This window comes from Mus caroli, chromosome 8 (genome assembly GCF_900094665.2).
Source record: "Mus caroli chromosome 8, CAROLI_EIJ_v1.1, whole genome shotgun sequence".
Classification (NCBI taxonomy): domain Eukaryota; kingdom Metazoa; phylum Chordata; class Mammalia; order Rodentia; family Muridae; genus Mus; species Mus caroli.
In genome coordinates, this window is record NC_034577.1 from 77,280,702 (window position 1) to 77,302,775 (window position 22,074).

The 22,074-nt window shown below is 38.7% G+C and overlaps 1 protein-coding gene across 6 annotated transcripts in view; it reads left to right on the top strand.

Annotated features, from left to right (window-relative positions):
- The window catches only part of Phkb (phosphorylase kinase regulatory subunit beta), a 188,190-nt gene that overhangs the window by 115,169 nt on the left and 50,947 nt on the right, over positions 1-22,074 (top strand). For all 6 annotated transcript variants that reach the window (XM_029480583.1, XM_021169806.2, XM_021169805.2 and 3 more), the window contains 2 exons: positions 20,997-21,052; positions 21,550-21,643. In XM_029480583.1, coding sequence (XP_029336443.1) covers positions 20,997-21,052; positions 21,550-21,643 — 150 coding nt within the window. The remainder of the gene's footprint in view (positions 1-20,996; positions 21,053-21,549; positions 21,644-22,074) is intronic.

The window sequence follows — 22,074 nt, forward strand, 5'->3', positions numbered from 1 at the left end:
CAACAAGATAGATAAATCCTTAGCCAGACTAACTAGAGGGCACAGGGACAGTATTCTAATTAACAAAATCAGAAATGAAAAAGGAGACATAACAGCAGAATCTGAGGAAATCAAGAAAATCATGAGATCCTACTACAAAAGTCTCTACTCAATACAACTGGAAATTCTGGAAGAAATGGACAATTTTCTAGATAGATACCAGGTACCAAAATTAAATCAGGATCAGACTAATGATCTAAACAGTCCCATATCCCCTAAAGAAATAGAAGCAGTTAATAATAGTCTCCCAACCAAAAAATTGCAGGACCTAATGGGTTTAGTATAGAGTTCTATCATAACTTCAAAGAGGACCTAATGCCAGTACTCCACTAACTATCCCACAAAATAGGAACAGATATACTCTATGCAATTCATTCAATGAAGCCACAATTACTCTGATACCTAAACCACCCAAAGACCCAACAAAGAAAAAGAACTTCAGACCAATTTCCCTTATGAATATCGATGCAAAAATAATAAAGTTCTCACAAACCGAATCCAAGAACACATCAAAACTATCATTCATCATGATCAAGTAGGCTTCATCCCAGGGATGAAAGGATGGTTCAATATAGGAAATCCATCAACTATATAAACAAAGTCAAAGACAAAAAAACACAGGATCTTCTCATTAGATGCTGAGAAAGTACTTGAAAAAAATCCCAACACCCATTCATGATAAAAGTCTTGGAAAGATCAGAAATTCAAGGCCCCTACCTAAGCATAATGAAAGCAATATACAGCAAATCAGTAGCCAACATCAAACTAAATGTAGATAAACTTGAAGCAATCCCACTAAAATCACAAGGTTGCCCACTCTCTCCCTACCTATTCAATATAGTACTTGAAGTCCCAGCCAGAACAATTAGACAACAAAAGGAGATAAAAGGAATAAAAATTGGATAGGAAGAAGTCAAAATATCACTATTTGCAGATGATATGACAGTATAATGTGACCCAAAATTTCAGGAGAGAACTCGTAAACCTGATAAACAACTTCAGTGAAGTAGGTAGATATAAAATTAAACAAATCAGTGGCCTTTCTCTACACAAAGGATAAACAGGCTGAGAAAGAAATTAAGGAAACAACACCTTTCACAATAGTCAAAACTAACATAAAATACCTTGGTGTGACTCTAACTAAGGAAGTGAAAGATCTGTATGATAAGAACTTCAAGTCTCTGAAGAAGGAAATTGAAAAAGATCTCAGAAGATAGATAGATCTCCCATGCTCATGGATTGGCAGGATTAACATGGTCAAAATGGCTATCTGCCGAAAGCAATCTTCAGACTCAATGCAATCCCCATCAAAATTCCAACTCAATTCTTCACAAAGTTAGAAAGGGCAATTTGCAAATTCAACTGGAATACTAAAAAAAATCTAGGATAACAAAAACTATTCTCAACAATAAATGAACCTCTGGTGGAATCACCATCCCTGACCTCTGTACTACAGAGCAATTGTGATAAAAACTGCATGGTACTGGTACAGCAACAGACAGGTAGATCAATGGAATAGAATTGAAGACCCAGAAATGAACCCACACACCTATGGTCACTTCATCTTTGACAAAGGAGCTAAAACCATCCACTGCAAAGGAGATTGGATTTTCAATGTGGTACATTTACACAATGGAGTACTACTCAGCTATTAAAAACAATGAATTTATGAAATTCTTAGACAAATGGATGGATCTGGAGGTTATCACCCTAAGTGAGGTAACCCAATCACAAAAGAACACACATGGTATGCACTCACTGATAAGTAGACATTAGCCTAGAAGCTCAGAATATCCAAGATACAGTTTGCAAAATACATGAAACTCAAGAAGGAAGACCAAAATATGGGTACTTTGGTCCTTCTTAGAAGGGGGAACAAAATACCCATGGAAGGTGTTACAGAGACAAATTTTGGAGCAGAGACTAAAGGAATGACCGTCCAGAGACTGAAGAATGACATCCAGCCCCACCTGGGAATCCATCCCATAAACAACCACCAAAGCCATACACTATTGCAGAGGCCCAGGAGCCTGATATAGCAGTCCCATGAGAGGCTCTGCCATTGCCTGTCAAATACAGAAGTGGATGCTCACAGTTATCCATTACAGGGAGCACAGGGTCCCCAATGAAGGAGCTAAAGAAAGTACTCACAATGCTGAAGGGTTTTGCAGCCCCCTAGGAGAAACAACAGTATGAACCAGTAACCCCAGAGCTCCCTGGGACTATACCAGCAATCAAAGAAAACACATGGAGGGACTCGTGGTTCTAGCTGCATATGTAGCAAAGGAAGGCCTTTTTGGTCATCAGTGGGAGGAGAGACCCTAGGTCCTGTGAAGGTTCTGTGCCCCAGTATAGGGGAATGCTGAGCCAGGAAGCAGAAATGGGTGGGTTGGGGAGCAGGGACGGGGGAAAAGATAGGGGATTTTCGGAGGGAAAACTAGGAAAGGGGATAACATTTGAAATATAAATAAAGAAAATATCTAATAAAAAAAAAGTGGCCGTTAAGGTGTGCTCATCTGCTCTTTTGATCTTGTGACGAGGGCCAGTACTCCAAATATATTATAGTCATGTGAGCTAATTTCTAGGCTCTAATTTCATGATTAGGGAGGGCAGTCAAACCTACATATTTCCATAGTCTGTGTGAAAATATATACTTGTTCATTTTTTCATTTATGGGGGAAGAGTGATTCCTGATTTGTTTTCTTAAAATATAAATATGTAAAATTCTGTATGAGGACAGATATGGTGGCACATGTTTTTAATCCCAGCAAAGAAAGAGGCTGAGTCAGGCAGAGCTCAGTGAGTTCAAGGTGACCCTGGTCTTGCTGTCAAATTATGGGCAGCCAGGGCTACATGTGAGGCCTCGTGTGGTGATTCAGTATTATAAAAATATCTCCTACTTTCGAAGAGACTAAAACTTTCACTGGATGTCACAGCCAGAGTTAATAATAGAACTTGGAGTCACAGTTTAAGACTATTATCATACTGTGTGTTCAAACAGTTTTTCTCTTTCTTTCTTGTTAGTTTTTTTGAGACAGGATTTCTCCATACATCCCTGGCTGTCCTGGAACTTACTCTGTAGACCAGGCTGGCTTCAAACTCAGAGAACTGCCTACCTCTGCCCCCAGAGTGCTGGGACTAAAGACATGTGCCCACCGTGCCCAGCCTCAACCTGTTCCTTTAGCCTCCCTTAAGGGACAATGCAACAATCCAGCTTACTTGCCTTGGATTTCCCTTGCCATCAGCATTTACAACCTAAGCTAATGCACAGCTGTAATCTTAAATTATGCTTTCTTCCGTGCACGTGACACATCCCAAATGAATGTGTATCATTTGCTGAAAGCAGAAAATACAGACATTGAAAGCAACCTTCCCAAATGACTGAATATCTCCCATAAATGCATAGTGTGGAACACATTTGGGTAATTTGATAAACAATGATTCTTATAATACTATTTGTTATCTGGGTACTTTGGAGTCAGTAACTTAATACCTCATAAAACTCTGTTAAAGATTTCTGTAAAGTCTCCCAATCCTTCCCCATATGATTCTCTGCTGCTCATAGAGACAAGATGCAGCCCTTTGTTAGTGATACACACCACACACAAACAAATACACACACACACACACACACACACACAGAGAGAGAGAGATTCACAAGGCAGCCTCAGGCAGGAGCAAATTCAGACTCATACAGTCAACATGCAGAGGGTCAAAGACATGGGGAGCATGAAGTGGAGAACTCAAATATGGACTTGCTCTCAGTTAAGTAAAAAACAAAGGGAAAGGCTAGTACCCTGACTTGCTGGCTGGCTGGCTTGCCTTCAGTCAGTCAGTCAGTCAGTCAGTCAGTCAGTCACTCTGTCTTTTCTTTCTATTACTTTTGAAGTTAATTCTATTATGTGCAAACTATTATTTTGTTTCAAAAAATAAAAATAAATTCTCTAGCTATTTTCTTCCTGAAGATTAAGTACTCTGTCTGTGTGTGTGTGTGTGTGTGTGTGTGTGTGTCTTTGAGGAAGTGGTGCCTGTGTGTCTCTATCCTCCTTCCTGACTTCCTCTTACACTCTGTGGTGTTTTTTTATGTCCACTCCCTATCAATTGGTAATTAGTCAGCCTCTACCTATGGTTGACTTCATTTAATTCTGTTTACAATAAGCAGAAAGCTCTTGTATTAAAGGTGTGTGCTAGGGCTGAGTCACACCACAACTAGAAACAGGTTTTCCCAGTAAACAACATAATATCAGGGTTCACAGTGTGATCACACATCCTGAAACAGTTTACAAATATGTAGACATATGGAAGCTTTCTTGTCTTGTGTTATAGCCTCATTGGTATCCACGTTTTTAGTCATTGACATATTCTTAATGCTCAATGACTTGTCACATCATTTTTCTAAAATCCTTCAAGTGTCTGTGTATGCCTCTTCATTTGACTCCTTAGCCAGAGTAGTGGTTACTTTTTGTGTTTTTATGACAAAGTAACAGAGAAACAGCTTAAGGAAGGACACCACTTAAAGCTCTCTGGATACAAGGTCAGCATAAGGTGTGCTTTGCCAGATAATTGCTAATCATTTTTACTCTAGACGTTGGTCCTAATAGCAGCTGACCACACTCTGATGTTTATTGCTGTAAAATGCTGGTATCACATTTAAATCTATTAATGTGACTTGCTCTTCATTAGATAATTTCTATTTACGTAATCGTCTGCTATTCCTAAATAAAAATAGTTTATAGTATATAGCTAATGAAAACAAGGCAAGAGATTATAAAACAGTTGAAATGTATTGTTATATAAAAAGTCATTCTGCGGAAACATCTATTGTCTCAGACCTCCAGCTGCAAATGTGGTTTTGTTTTCCTTCTCTTTTGAAACACCTGTATAAGCCATTGAGCTACTCATCTCTGTAACAGACATGCAAGTATTTTTCTCCTTAAATTAAGAAAATGCAAAATCATGCATTAGGCTCATTGCCTGTATCACATTATAGTGTGTTAGTCTTAGTCCTTGTTTAGTGCCTTTCCTTTTATAAGGCAGGAAGTTGACATTGAAACTGAAAGAGATATGACATCTCTCAGGTCACACAGGCAACAAATTCAAGACTCTGTTGTTCTATAGACATATTGTTCTCATCAAATACTTCAACCTTTCTGCCTCAGTGCCTTTCCCATTATGCACTTTCCACCTAACATGTTCTTCACTAGAACTTTACTTAGCAAAGTCCTTTTTGTAATGAAAGCCTCTGATTTAATCACACATGCACACACATCCACTCGAGTGCTTGTACATGCATGCCCATGTGCACACACACATACACATGTGCAAACACCTGCACACACACATGCACATACATACACATGTACACATGAGTTTATTAGTTCTGACCAAGCAGTAACCTGACTCAGAAAACTCCAGGACAGAGAGCCCTGATCTCTCCTGCCTCTGGGCCTTCCACCTTCAGCGGTGATGGTTGCTCAGCTATTTCCCATTTCTAGGTCTCAGTTTCTTCATCCATTAAGTTGACTGCTGATTTATCATGTTAATATCTATTCCAGAAGGAATTTTAGATAGGATTTCAACATGTTAAAGTTAAAAGTTGGGATTTTGGCTGAGATAGAGGCCTGTCAACCTGTATGTTATGCAGACTTCACTCACCTCCTCCACTTCTGCTACTAGAGGACCTAACATTTTAAATTCAGACACTAGAGAACTAAGCTAGTCAGTACAAGCACCCAAAGGAGAAATCCTCAAAAGAAGCCTGCTTCTTGTACTTGCATCTAACCTCTGGTTCCCCCTGCCTACCATTAGAAATCTTTCTTTGGTGTGACCCACAACATGAAGTCCTTTTACATGACACAGAAGCCCAAGGGTGAAATGACTGTGCTTTACGAAGCTGGCCCTTCCCCTGTCTGCTGCCACCACTCATCTCTCATTTACAGATGTCTCCTGAGGTTGGTCCTTCCCATTCTTGTCTACTGGATTTCCAATATCTGCCTTCCCTTGGGTTTAATCAGAGTTGTAAGGACCATGGCTGGGCTCTCTAGCCTGGGCCTTTGTAACTGCTTTATTGTTGTTTCCAGGAAGGAAGCAGGACCTTCAGCTCTGTCATTTCTTTAAGTATATAGATGCATCAAGTGACAGTAAGTGCTTTTGAAAGAGGTAGAAGCTGTTTTATTTTTGTGCGTGTCATTCTTCTGTAAGATAATTGCAGTCACTGGAAGAAGTGTCGGTTGCTTTGCCTGCTCTGTTCATTTGGACATTGGAAACTGCATCTGAGATCCATGGATACTTTTTAAAATTCATTTTTCACTTTTAAATGAAAGTGTACAGAATCACTAATCTAATAGATAAATATATGAGCCCTTTGGGTTATTTCCACCTGCCTAACTGTACTCTTGAGTCAATTTTAGTCTTTCAAACATGCTATTGTTTCTCCTCTTTCTATTGGTCATTCCATGTTGTTGTCTTGGCCTTGCTGGAAATAGCAGAACAAGATGCCCTTCATCCCAGTCTGGGTGTTCCCATTTGCTGGGTGGTCCTTAGCTCCTTAGTTCGTGAGGGTTAACACTGTGGTTCAGTGTCTCCTGTAGAATTGACATGAACAAAGCATCTGCTTGGTTTCTTCAGATAATGAGATTTTGAGGAAAACTGCCCATAATGATAACTGCCAAGTGCTTGCAAGCCCCACTGATGAAGGCTAATGAGCACAGATGGATGTCTACAGTCCCCAGGCAGAGAGGCTGGGCATTGTGAATGCACTGACCTGGTATCAAAACTGGCCTTGGACTTTCTTGGGTTTTTTTTTTCTCCTCTTTCTCCCTTCTTGTCTTTCTCTTAGTAAAAGGCCAGCCCCAGAAGATTACTTATAGAGTATAAGGCATTTTAAGAATGAAGCAAATTAGAACACAGCTCAGGACAGTGTTGCAGAAATCAGAATTGAGTTTCCTATACTGTATACATTATTTAGTAGAACTGATTTTTAATTTAATTGACAAGCACTAAATTATGTTCTCTCAAAAGCAGATTTTAAAAAGAGTGTGTTTTACAAGAAAATCAAGAAGAGGGAAGACCAGTGGGTAGATACTTCATTCCTCCTTAGATTGGGAACAAAATACGCATGAAAGGAGTTACAGAGACAAAGTTTGAAGCTAAGATGAAAGGATGGACTATCCAGAGACTATCCCACCCGGGAATCCATCCCATAATCAGCCACCAAACTCAGACACTATTGCACAATGCCAGAAAAATTTTGCTGAAGGGATCCTGTTATAGCTGTCTCATATTAGGCTATGCCAGTGCCTGGGAAGTACAGAAGTGGATGCTCACAGTCATCTATAAGATGGAACACAGGGCCCCCAATGGAGAAGCTAGAGAAAGCACCGAAGGAGCTGAAGGGGTCTGCAACCCTATAGGTGGAACAACAATATGAACTAACCAGTACCCCCAGAGCTCGTATCTCTAGCCGTATATGTAGCAGAAGATGGCCTAGTCAATCATCACTGGGAATAGAGGCCCCTTGGTATTGCAAGCTTTATATGCCCCAATACAGGGGAATGCCAGGGCCAAGAAATGGGACTGGGTGGGTAGGGGAGCAGGGCAGAGGAAGGGTATAGGGAACTTTCAGGATAGCATTTGAAATGTATATAAAGAAAATCTCTAATAAAAAATAAATAAATAAAAAAGATGAAGAAGAAGAAGAAGAAGAAGAAGAAGAAGAAGAAGAAGAAGAAGAAGAAGAAGAAGAAGAAAAGAGTATATTTTGCAGGCAATACTTGAAACTATCTTAAACCCTTATCCCACATAGCTGTTGGTGGGACTTGACACCTGTCTACCTGTCTCCACCAATGTTCATTTCCCTATAACCACATGATGGCTAATTCTGTGTGTCAGTGAAACTAGAACACAATGCTCAGGTATTTAGATAATTATTCTGAGTGATTTTCTGAGGTGTTTCTGGGTGAAATTAGTATTTAAGCCCAAACACTAAGTAAACTTGATAATTGTCTCTCTTATTGTGGCTAGACCACATCCAATCTGTTGAAGACCTCAACAGAAGAAAGCTAACCTAAGAGGAGGGCTCTCCTGGTGGAACTACCTGGGGCATTAGCTTTTTTCTTGCCTCTAGGCTCTTTCTGATTACTGGGTCTTCTTGCCTTTGGATTGGAAATATATCATCACTTCAGATTCAGAGTAGAACTGTAGATACTGTCTCCTGAGTCCAGCTATCTTATTAGGGCTTCTATTGCTGTGATGAACATAGCTGAAAACAACTTAGGAAGGAATGAGAGCAAGAAGCTAGATCAGAAACCTGAGACAGAGGTATGGAAGAACAGTTTACTGGATTGCTCCTACTGACCTGCTCAGACTGCTTCCTCATACAACTCAGGGCCACCTCCCTAGGAGTGGCCTCTTACAAGATATTTGAACCTGTTTCCAGTTAGGGTGTGGCTCAGACCTTAGCATACCCCTTTAATCCCTCTTGTTGGAATGCATACCTGCCCTCAGTACTTACCTTTAATCCCAAATGATGATAAAGTTAGAAGGAAGTACCTGTTTGAAAGTGATGTCTAATGGAGTGGCAGAAAAAGTGATAAATCAGAAAAATTTGACAGAATAGGATATGCGCAACTCTCACGAGAAGAGAAGGAAAGGGAAGGTACATAAGGGAGACAGACAGCATAGGAGAAGAGAGTACAGTACAGGAATACAGTAGAGTTCATGAAGAACAGGACAATGGAGTTAAGAAGGAGAAGAGAGCAGCACAGAGAGGGAGAAGGAAGCAATTTTACCTGTAGAATTTTACAGAGATGGATTGAAGAGAGAACAAGCTAGACACAAGTAAAGACAGACAAACAAGAGAATGAGAAGGAGCCAGGAGATTAGAAGATTGTTAAAGTTAGTTTGAGGCTAAGCAGAGCAATTCAGAGGCCAAGAGAAAAGCCAGATTTAATAAGTCAGCTGGAAGAAGAGTTTGAGCCAGAGCAACTGAGTTGAATCAGCCAGCCCAAGATCAGAAAGAGCTAGAAAGGGTGAGTTTATTCAGCAGGAAGTCTCAGGGGCTGAAAACTTTCTAGGCCTAGATTAGATGTTATGGAGGCTAGAAGCTTCCAGGACTAGGGCTAGTTAGCAAAGGGAAGGAGTAAGCCTTCCAGACAACAATCACATCAGGAGAATAAAAGTTACCTTTAGAGTGGCATCCCTAATAGTGGAGCTAGGCCTTCTCACATCAGTCATTAATCAATAATGTGCCTGGCAGATTTACCCATAGGCCAGCCTTATGAAAGCATTTCTCTCAACTGAGAAAGTTTCTTCCCAAATCACTGTAGCTTGTGTCAAGTTGACGAGAAACAATTCAAGTCAACAGCTTACCACCAACTCCGTACATCTTGTAATTTATCCCATTTCTTAATATGTGAGCTACTTTCTTATAATGATACCCTCCTCACTGTGTCTTGCTCCTCTCCATGTGAATGTGCATGTGAGTTCTGAGTCTCTGGATAACTCTGTTTAGGATAAAATACAGTAGCAGCAGCAACACATAACTTGTGAAGCATATACTATAACCAACACTGTTTTGACTTCAGCCCTTCTATGAATGCAGCCACATGCCGTTCTGCTACTGAGATGTGTGACTTTGGAGAAGTACCACAGCCTCTCTCTCAGTGCCATTTTCCTAATTTTTAAAGTGAATATTGTCATGAGAATGTACAACAGAGTGCTCAATAACACATGGCATGTAGCAGGCTCTTGAGACATACTAACATTCTAATAATACATGTACAACACATACTAACATTCTAGTAACACATGTATAACAGAGTGCTGAATAGCATTGCATGTAGCAGGCTCTTGAGACATACATTCTAAAATGAGAGCAGATGACAAAAATAAGCCATAAAACAAGGAGATAAGTCTTATCAGGAAGCGTTACTCCCTATGAATAAATTGCTGAACATCTGTGTAGTTTTCCATGCCATCATCTTGAAATAAGAGCCACACTCCTCCCATTGCCTCTGTCTCAGTCTCTTCTCAGAATAGTTTTCTCAAGACTCACATAATCCAGTGCCTTGAATGAGTTAGTTGAGACGTTTAGCTCTCAAAAGTAAAATTAAACACGATATTTAATAGTGCCACTATGTAGGCACAATTATTTCAGTGATTTTGGTTTAGTAAGTTGGCTTCTCTTAAGTGGCTAAAAATGTGGGGAAAAAAGTATTAATCATCATGGGACATCTATGAAATAAATATGAAGAGATAGCCTATTTTCTGTGTGCCACATGTGAAAAGAACACCATGAATTATAATCATTAAATGAAAGAAAGCATCAGAAGTGTGTTGTGCCTTCCATAGATGTGTAAGAAATGAGGATGGATGGATGGATGGATGGGACAACTCTAGACAGAGGTCTCAATAATCATTGCAGTTTTCTGTTTGTGAGATGCTGGTAAACCAGGTGAATGGAGTTGTGATTGGGCGATATCTACTGAAAATGCTATAAAATTAAAAATTTTTGTGTCTTATGGTGAATTGCCTATTGAAAAGCATTACATTAAATGAAAGGACGAGGAAGAGAAAACTCTAAGGAAACACCCACATTAAGGTTTCTCTGAACACCCTTGAAACTTTATTACACGGTTTATTTATAGTTCCCAGGTGCCGATATTCTCCTGCTACTACTTTGGCCTGATTTGAGTAATTTAAAGACTTGAATCTAGACAGATGTGCATGCAGTGCCTTAATTATCATCTCAAATTCTGAGTACGATGAGTTGTAATTTTAATCTAGGTACTACCCAGCTGATAGCAAAGGCATTCTGTAAATGTTCTTCTATCTACTTAAAAATAGTTAATATTGTAAATTAATGTTAAATGTGTTTGTTATCATGATGAGTGATATAAAAAAAGCAGTCTGATTTTATTTATAGACATGAAAAAATTTAATGGAAATATTTTCAACTATGGGTTAACATTAATTATCATGATTAATATGATGTGTTACACTGTTTATAGAAATTTAGTATGATTATTTCCTATTGTTAAAAATAACTGTGTTTATATTTGCAAACATTTTCTGTGTATATTTAAGATTCATATATTGTAATCAGGAATACTAAAACATGTTTTTCTTCCAAACTATCGAATGATTGCCAATGTACCATTGTCCATTCCTAGTGTAACAAGGGTCCTTCTAGTCTGTCATTATATAGACCATTCATAAACATTTCAGAAACTGATAATTCTCCCCAAAATGCCCTAAAGTATTCTATAATGAATGCCCAGTTGTTGTGGTAATTATTTAAAAGTTTGCTCTATGATCCCTGCAGGGCGTGCCTGTGGTTCTACACCCACCCAAGGGCTCTGGATTCACAAATGAAAGACACACACATGCAACCTTTATATTTAATCTGCCATAACTAGCTTAGTGGTTGGGCACTTCTAAACCTCTCCACGGGTAGCACACACTCCCCTCTGTTATTCCTTAGTTAACACTTTCTAAATCTATTTTTTATCTTTGGTGCCTGTGTCTTTCTGGGTAGACCTCCCATGGGGCTGCTTTTCCTTTGTACCTACATTTCAGCCATCTTACCCTCCTGCTCCTTCACAGTGGTGTGGTCTGTCCTGTGACCCTCTCATGTCTAACTCCCTCTTCCTGTCTATGTTTCTTGCCTGGGAATCCTAAAAGTCCCGCCTCTATCCCCCCTGCCCAGAGAGTGGCTGCTGGTTCTTTTATTGACCAGTCAAGAAACCAACTGTTGGCAGGGTCCTACTGCAGACATATGAATTCCTATATAAGCACAAATCAAATTCCCATTCACCCAGTGACTGTTACAGGAACCTGCTCTTGCTAACAGAAATGGAAGATATTCAAGCATTCTGATGTTTAGAGGAGACTGACTCAAAAGAGTCAGGATGTGTATAGACAGAGTCAGGATGTGTATAGACAGAGAGAATAATTGCAGTTCTAACATGACAGACAGCAGGCAGAAACTTGAGATGGGTGAGAGTGACTGTGTTTTGTAGTGAAATGTTCTAACATAAACAGGGAGAGAAAGTTGCATCTAGTTATTAGAAGTCCTTTAGAAGTTTTGGCTTTATTTGGAAGATGCTAGTTTTGAAAAGAGGGTAGTTGTTCTAAACACTACATAGGAGTGTCCATTCTCTTAACTACCATTTTTATACAGAAGACTGTCAGAGGCCAGTGTGTAGCAGAAAACCAAGGAAGCTGTTGGATGATGCCAGATGTGTAGTGGGGTTAGTGGTTTTCAATTCCAGTGTTAAATGTATGTGGCCATCATAATTATATACAGTAGATACTTTGTTTTAGTTTTTTTCTGTTTTTTTTCCCCTAGCACTGGAGATTGGGTCTATGGTCATGTATATGCTGGGCAGATGCTCTACTAATGGGCTATATCCCCAATCTTAAAGTAGACTTCATTATTTCCAGTGTATAGATTAGTAAGCAAAGGTTGATTGAGACAAAGGTGGCTTGAGAATACATGTTGCAGTTATCAATTAATCCTGCTCAAATCACCCCAGTGGTGGTGGCACGAGTTCCTCACCACCCATCCCAATGTTCTGGGTTCCTGAATGAAAGACACACACACACACAGCCTTATATTTTAAAATATCTTAAACAGCTCAATGACTGGGTTACTCCCAAACCTCAACATGGCTAACCCCTCCCCTCCACTATTCCTGACTTATTGCTTACTAAAATCTGTATTCTATTGTTGTTGCCCTAGATGCAGTTGGGGGTAGGGAGGGCTGGGGCTACTCTTCCCCAGCTATTATATGTTGGCTGTCTCTCTATCCTTTACTTCTAAGCCATGGCAGCTACTTCTTTCTTAACATAGCAGCTAACTCCCTTCCTCTCCTTTCTCTGCCCCTAGCCTGGGACTCCTAAAAGTGCCACCTCTGTCTCTCTGCCCAGCCATTGGCCACCAGCAACATTATTTACCAATCAAAACCAACTGGGGCAGGGACCCTCAGTGTCTTATGTGCTGAAATTGTGGATTTTCATGTAATATTGGGGGCCCAATTAGCATAATATAAAAGTATTAGACCAACTCTACAATATTTACCTCTTCTCATCCATTAAAAAGGCCTTTTCTCTCAGATATACATTGAACATAATTATAACACTTATATAATCTATAAGGTACAATATATACTAACATTGTCCAGTCCATCCATTTTGTCAATTTAGGTACATTACTATAACATCTATCTTAAAGAGTTTACAATTTTATAGCTGAATTATGTTTTGATTTTAACTTGTATTACCATCTGAAAACCATCCTTTCAAATCTAGATCATCTTCCTTAATGTTAAATAATTTAAGATTGATTATGAGACAATAACTAGTCTTCCACCCCATCAGAGATCCAAGAATGGATTAAATATTACCTAAATGTATAGAAAGCACAAAACATAACTTCTAAAACTTAAACAATTATAGAGACAGCTGACTACTTGGACAGTCCCCTATTCCTCAAAACGTTTGAACATCTCTGTTTAGCCTTCTGGCCCAGAACCATCTGACAGACATAGAATAAAGCAGGAATTATAAAGGACTAGCTTACCTAGCCTTGGCAGAGCTAAGCTGTCGACTATCTCATATCATGTGTCCTTTTTTGAACAGTGATTTTTTTTTTTTTTTTTTTGGTCTGTAGATAAATTAGGGAAATTCTTGTCCTCCAACCTTGCCACAATTGGAGGAACTCTATACAGAGGTCATGATGCTCAATATCTTCTTTGAACTGGGAAGGAGGTACTGTCAGGAGTACACATGTCTTCTAGTCAAAAAAACCTATTAATAATGAAATGAATTTAAATGTCCTTCTGCGGGTTTCTGATGCCTTTGAAGACTATTGCTCGCTCGCTCGCTCGCTCTCTCTATATATATATGTGTGTATATATATGTGTGAACTGTTAGTCCTTGACTACTCTTAGCTATTTCTATTTGAATAATATTGAAAACACTTTATTGTAATTAAATTAGAATTGAATATAACCATGAGTTTTCTATCTGGCCCTTAACTTGCATTACTCAATCATCCTAAACAGTTTGTAATAGCAGCTAGTAGAAGGACTGGGTCTAAGCCTTGTATTCTTAAATGAGTTGCATAGGCACATGGCCTAAGAGTAACAAATTACTTTTAAATTTTGTATCAATATATAAAGATTTATACCAATGAAATCCTCAATCCTGTATCAATATATAAATTCTGTCCCAATGTAAGAAATTATAATTCCAATTTTGGATCAATTATAAAGATTTCTACCAATGTAAGATTATGACTATACAATGTTTTAAGAATAAATTTACTAATCTCTCTCATATATCTAATTTCTTATAATATTAGTCTATTTTCCTTTTCCCCTTTAACCTCCTTCCTTTTACCTAGGAAAGAAAGGATAGAGAAGAACAAGGGAAAAGCAGAAATCCCCAAGCCTAAGTTCTCTATTTAGTTTTTTTTCCCTATTCAAAATTATGACCATTTCTAAATCATCCCTTAAAATGACAACCTATCTATAATTTGTAGAATAATCATAACCAGATACTCAATCCCAAGGAATAGGCATGACAATTCTCCATGCCTTCTTCCTGTTGAATAGGAGCAATGTGTATGTGTGTGATGTGTGTTTGTGTGTGTGTGTGTGTGTGTATAGCTATCTATATATATAAAAGAATATGTGTGTGTGTGTGTGTGTGTGTGTGTGTGTATTCTTTTTAAAGGGGTGGAGAGAGGTAGGAAAATTGGAAAAATCAGTTAGACTTAAGAAAGCTAACTTTTACATCTTTCACCCAGTCTCTCTCTATATATATTTAGAAGGATCAGGGCTTGCCTGAAGTTCTGACTAGATATGTCTGAAGGGTTGGAAGAACCAACGTCACTAGGAATCACCAGCTATTCCTGAAGCTGTTCTGGGAGAAACTCTCTGAAAACAGCTTCAGGAGGCAGGGAGCTGGAACAGTTGCTCATTTCAGTGTCCCTGAGGATGAATATTAAGATATACATATGGATTGTACAAGGTGCACAGATCAGTTAAGGATGAATTTTTGCTCCTTGTTTGAGCAGGTGAAAGACAACTATACTTTTTATAAGTTAATTTGATCAATAACCAATTGTAATAAATCTTCATCCATACCGTGTGAAGGATAACATGATGAACCTTGAGAATTCTATAACCAACAAGATTTATTGTCTAATTTTTGCTGAAGTTTTGGCTTGAGACATTTTTATGTCTAAGTCAGTTACAGGGCTGTTTGCATATGGAGGAATCAGAAAATCATGTTACTTGTAACACTCTAAACCAGAATTTGGGAGTGACCCAGCCATTGAGCTATTTAAGACATATTAAAATGTAATATTACATACATGTGTGTGTCCTTCACTCAGGAACCCAGAACATTGGGGGAGGTAGTGAGGAACTTGCACCATCACCATCGGGTGATTTGATCAGGATTAATTGACAAGTGCAACAGAGGCACATGAAAAACCATAGTATAAATATCATTGTGTCATAAATAAAAGTTTGTGAAGACTTTACATGGCCTCCTTTTTATTCTGAACCTTCATGTCTGGTAAGCCTGATATTCCCATATTACAGATAAACACTGAATTGAGAGACTTGCCTGGGCAGTCACTTATCAAACAGTAATGGCAATGAGGCAGAACAATAGAAACAAGGTATAGCTCAAAGCCCTTGCTAAGAAGGAATTTGTAGACAGAATCACTTGTTAAGTATCACCTGCCAATAAAAAAGCCATTAGAAATGAGCCGAGGCAGGAAATACGAGGTCAGACACTGGCAAGCAGAGAGGATTCTGGAGGAGAGAGTGGGAAAATAAAAGAAGACTAGAGAGAGATTTAAGAGAGCCATTGGGAGATGGACATAAACCATCAGGTAAATATACGCAGGGAGATGCTGAGGAGACACAATGGAAGAAGGGGCCAGGACTGAAAAGAGGTAACTAAGCAAGAGGGAGACATAGAATAGTTAGGGTGTGAGCCAAAGCTTGCGAACACATTTAATAATAATTAGTCTCACTCAGAGTCATCAATCGGGGAGCTGGAGCTGCGAAAGGAAAACTTGGAATTTAATATATATCTTTTAATATATGAGCTCTTGGCTATAGTGTAGATACTGATGCTAAGGAAATGTGAAAAGTTTGACAAAAGCACTTCATACCATGAATTGATACATATTTCTGAGATAATGCATTACACATTATGCAACTTTAAATGTGTTTGCAAACAATAACATCCCTCAAATTTATTAAGTACAAATCTGACATCTATTGCTGTGAAATTTTATATACAAAAAGACAGATGCCTCACCTGTTCAGAGAACAAAGAAACATCTTTAACTAAATTGTGCACATTGCACATTCCATGTACACACACACACATACATATACATATATATGTATACAGAAATGTGTATTACCACTGAAAGCTTATATGTTCACAGAAAATTAAAAACAAACAAACAAAACAAAACAAAAACAAAAACAAAAACAAAACACCAAACCAGAAGACAGCCCTGACATGATTCACCCTCAGTGATGCTGAGATGCTGAGTCACAGTGTTCCAGCATCCTTCCTGATCCTATTTCAGACTGCCTTAACAACTATTTCATCAGAACTTGCTTCCAGGACAGCTTCAACAAAAGCTGATGACCCCAGATGACCTCAACTGCCCAGCCTTACTGACTGATCCAGTCAGGACATTACTTAAGCTAGAACTTTCTCAGCATGCAGACTAGACAATAGCTGATATAGCTAGCTTCCTTAAGACTTGACCATTTCCCGAAATTTCTTGTTCCCCCCCAAAAGAAAAACAATTCCCCAAATCAGCAGGAAGCAATTTTGAGAGAACTATGCCCTATTTCCAAGAGGTGGAATGGATGGTTTATGGTCATTCTAAGGATGATGAATGTTTGTTGTCATTTAAGGGGGTGGTAAAAATTGTAATGGTCTTCGATCAGGAAGAAAACAAAATAAGAGAGGTTAGATTGAAGAATTTTTCTCTTCATTTTTCTTTCCTCTATTCTTTCTCTCCTACCTAGTAATAGGGGAGAAGGGGGCAGAAGCAGAAATGAAAAATGGGAGGATATAGGAATAATGTAGAAATAATAGGGAAAAAAGTGTAGATTATTGAGTCTACTCTTAGACCAAAGAGTGCTAGCAAGCCAAAAACCTTATATTGGTATAGATCTTTGTATATTGATAAAAAAAAATTAAGGTTATATTTGGTTATAGCGTACTAAATATCAACTCTGATTAAGGTATTGTACCTATCTAATTCTTAAAAATGTAATGTTAAGTTCTACTGCATTTGAAATCTGTGAAATATTACAAACTGTTTTAGATAAGAAATACAGGTTAATAGTTGATCAAACATGGTCATGTTAGATGCTAGCCTAGTTTATTACAGAAATATTTTTTCAAAATTGATCAAATGGTAAATAGCTAGCAACAAACAATTCAGATATACTATAGATAGATAGTCTCCAAAAATCCCAGAGATCCACAGATTATGGCATTTAAAGCGGTTTTATTATGAAAAGATCTTTTTTGACACTGAGACAGGTCTGCTCCTGGCAGCACCCTCATTCTACTTCAGTGAAGATGAGGAGCATCAGAGAACCTCTTTATGGAGTTTGCTTCCAACGTGGCAAACTTGCTACTGGGCAAGAAAATGCCTTTGCTTCAGTTGCAGACAGAATACTGTCCAAACTGGACAGACTAGACACAGGGAAGTTGACTTGAGGTTTGCAAGGACAAGGTAGACAAATCCTTCATAATTCCTACTTAACAGGAAAGTCTGTTCAATTCTGGGCCAGGAGGCTCACGATAGATGCTCCAATGTTACAGAGACAATTCTGCCCAGGTAGCCAAAAACCTCTGTCATTTCAATAGTTTTGGAAGCTGTTTACTTTGCACTTCCTGCATACTCAAAAAATATTTACTCCTCCTCAGGTCTCTGATGTTTTGAAGACTAGATAGTCTCACAATTAAACTTAAGTTGTTTAGGATTTAAGAAAATGTTTTAAGGTCTGAGAAAATATTCTTAGGTTTAAAAATACAAATTATGATGGAAAGTGATTTATGTATAAAACTAACTCAACAAGACAGGCTAGATAATAGAGCACTTTCTCCAAAGTTGCAAAATACAAATGGATTAGACGTTGTGAAAGTCATTCTTATCTAATGCTTTTCATAAGTGTTCGTATTGTGTATAATTTAATGATGGAAGAGACAGAGCCTCTTATTGGACAAAAAGGGGAATGTAGAGAGAATCTTTTAAATGAGTTTCAAACTGGTGAGGAAATGAGCCAAAGCTTTTGGCTTTGACATTTATTAATAAATAATTAATCTTAGAGTAGTCATTCTGAGAGCAGGGTCTGGAAGGAAAAATGGATTTAATATTTTTGTAAGAGCTACTTTCTGTTGGTTGAATAATAATAAATAATATAACACAATTTCTGGAGCTGACATGATTTATAAGGTAAACCTGAAGTAGCTGGAGAGGCCTGGGAAAAGCAAGTCCACAGTAGAAAAGAGAAGACTCCAGAGGAAGGGATCATGGTTCAGACCCATGTGATGAGAAGACCTTCACTCAATAATCTGTAGAAAAAGCATACTAAGTCATTCTAGCCACTGCAAAAGCCCTGTAATGGGAACTCAGCTGTTCAAAGGGCAGAGAGAACTCAGTGTCACTAGAACATGGTGGGAAATAAGAGGGAGATGAGGTGGGCAGGAGCTAGAGCAGGACCTTAAAGCCATGAGAAGCAGTTTGGTTCTTGTCCTACACGTGACAGGAAAGCATTGGGGAGTCTGTGTGGTATGCATGTGGGGTGAGGTGGGGAATCAATGATGAAGGATAGACTTACAGTTTTTAAATCCCTGTCTGAAGGCTAGACTTTCAGGGGTCATTTCTATGGCTTCTTAATACAAGTTTGTAGGATAGAGGCTATGGATAGACAGAATTGAGGTTGAAGTGGATAGAGCAGTTAGTTGACCACTAAGTACAAGATCATGGCGTCTTCTAATACGATACCGCTGGCTGTACAGATGGAGAGATGTGCTGTGTTTACGGTGTGGGGTGATGAGGGGGCAAGTGTTGAGTTAGCACCATGTTAGAGAGGCATATAGTACACTGTAATGGTATAAGAAATATCCTAGACTGGTTTGAATACCAACCTTGTCACTAGCTGACTTTAACTTGGTTGTATAAATGTTGTTTTTGTGCTGGTGGGATCAACACAGGGGCCTCATTCATTCAAGGCATGTGCTCTCCCACCAGCCCCTGGTGTATTGTTTTGTTTTGTTTTAAAAACAGTCTTTGTCTCAGCTTTCTTATCAGTAAATGAGAATCACTGTGATGTGCTTGGTCAAGTGAGTTTGTGAATGAATGAGGAAGACAGAGGATAATGGTACCATAGGGCTGCAGGAAGGAGACATGGAGAAAGAAATATTTACAAGGTGAAATATTACATTGTTAGAGAAATTATCACTCAGAAAGTACTAATTACCTTCTCTTTTAATAAGAAAAATGTCACAGCAAAAGTGCAATCTTTAGATCACAATTGGTTTTTAAAGAAAATGGTTCTGAGTTGGGTAGCAAAAGGAATGGAGTTGTAGCGAGACCACCCCTGCCAAGTGCTTTCTGCTTGTGGAGTTGACTGAGAGGGTGTCCTGCTGGAGGTGCAGAGCCCAGCCCCACATGGTAGGTGACAGTGAATTCCAACTCTGTCATATGCTGATTTTTAGTTCTGTTAAGATTTCTTCAGTCCTAACTAAGTACTAACTGTGATTCAAGGTATAAAGGCTAAAAGAGCTCTGAACACAGTCATCCCAGTGGCAACAGTGTTAACCCAAAGCCCTGTGTGATTCAGAAAGAAGACAGCAGCTGAGCAGTCAGTCTGTGACTGCTTTATTGTTGACAAGGTGTATGTAATGATGTGCTGTTTACTAAGAGATCCAAACATTTTCATCTAGAGATGAAGTAACCACTAGTTCTCGTCAGCCTAATGATTGTACTTGTTGCTGGAAATCTTGATGAGACTCCGAGTAATTAATTTTTCTCTTTGTTTTGAGAAACAGTCATTTGCAAGGTCTTATTAAGTAACAGTTATAACATTGTAAGGTGTGCTTGATTTTTCAGCATCCTCTCTTACAGCATACTGCTGGGGATGCTGGACTTGTTCCTGGGAAGTGGTTATTTTTTATCAGTATTTTCAGAACATCCTAATACTATTAATTTATACAGGCTTGAAATTGGGTTTATTTTAGCATATATTTTAATTATATATGTATAAAATGTATTATAGTGACTCTTCCCACAAGAGGAACAAAAATACCCAATACGATCTTTGATTATAACCACTTAATCCAACAGCTAATATTTAGTGATCATAATGTTATATAGCCAAATATGTAGGAGTTTTATATTAGAAAAAAAGCTATTTGATATACATACATCAAGTACAAAAGGGAAATTGGCTAACAGCAAAGGGAATAATCTTATATATGGTTAAGATGTCAAATGAAGTATTAACTCACAGTCATTTTTTATGGAGAGCACATAAATTGAACTTTTTATTTTTAGTTCCTCATCTTCCTTTCAGAGTTAGATGATGGAAAATTACTCTCAGTCCCCAAACTACTGTTATGCATCATTCAAAACCTCCCTGACAAGCTAGCCTCTCTAGACGTGGGGAGATTTATGACTTTACCTCCTCGGTCTTCCGTTACTCTGTCCACACCATCAAATTGATTAGTAGGCAGTGGTGGGGGAGAAAAGAAAGGCAGTGCTTAGATCTAGCTGGTGTCCATCACTTTAATGAACTGCTCAGAGATAGTTAATATTGTCCTTGATTCTCATTATAGCTGGCATGACCAAATCTTGTTTCAATGTTTCTCCTTGCTCTTTTTCTCCCTTGCAGGGCCCATTGGAAAATGACTTGGTGGTTCATGTAGCACTTGTAGCAGAAAGCCAACGGTGAGATACAGATGAGTGGTGTATTTTTCTGTGGGAAAGGGAGGGATGCTGCCTCATGTTTACCATGTTGAGGGTGGAGGGGGTGCTGCCTCATGTTTACTATATTGAGGGTGGCATTAGAAATAAAACTTGGCAGTTTCTAGGATATCATCAGTGTGACCTTACATGTCATGAAGTATACATTTCATGTTTAAGCATGGACGTTAATTGGAGAAGTTAGTGCCCATAGATTACAGAGCTTACTAAAATCATTGCCTGCATTTCTGACTGTCCCCGCTCCCCAAGGCTCCCAATACTTTGGGGAAGAAGCCTTTGAGGGCTATGAATTCTGGGATACCTGATGTACTGCAGATAGTGACAGAGTTACCATATGTCCCAAGCTAGCCCTGCCTGTACCTTTTACCTCCTTCATTCATATTTCCTGAACTATAAATGCGTGGTCTAAAAATAGCTCTCTCTTCTTCCCTCCCCACCTCATCTCTCTAATCTCTATTTAGCCTTCAAGTTTTTCTCAATACATATGGTATTCAAACCCAAACTCCTCAGCAGGTGGAACCTATTCAGATCTGGCCTCAGCAGGAGCTTGTAAAAGTAAGTGCCTGTGTCTTTCTCCCTTGCAGGGGTATTAGAACAAAATTGTTGGACTTAATTCAAAGGGAAATGCATAAAGTTAAATCCTGAGAGGAGAGCACACTGTCTTAAAGTTGGTAATTAAGTTGACTAGTCCACTTTATCAGATGTTAACTTAAAAAACAAAATGAGCAAAATCGTTCATTGTGTGTGTTTGTACATTATATTCATGGGTCCTGTTGATTTCTTTTCCTGTTAAAATCAGTTCCTGGCCTTGGCTAAACACTTTCAATAACAAATCAGTCTCAGTTTTAGTTGTCATGTGTAAAATTATCATTTATAGTTCTGTTTTATTTTCCCTCATATTACCTTAAAACCTCAGTGTTTTAAGTAGTTTTTTTTTCTGATAATCACTGCCCCCCTTCCTTCCCCCTCCTCCCCCCCAGCCCCCC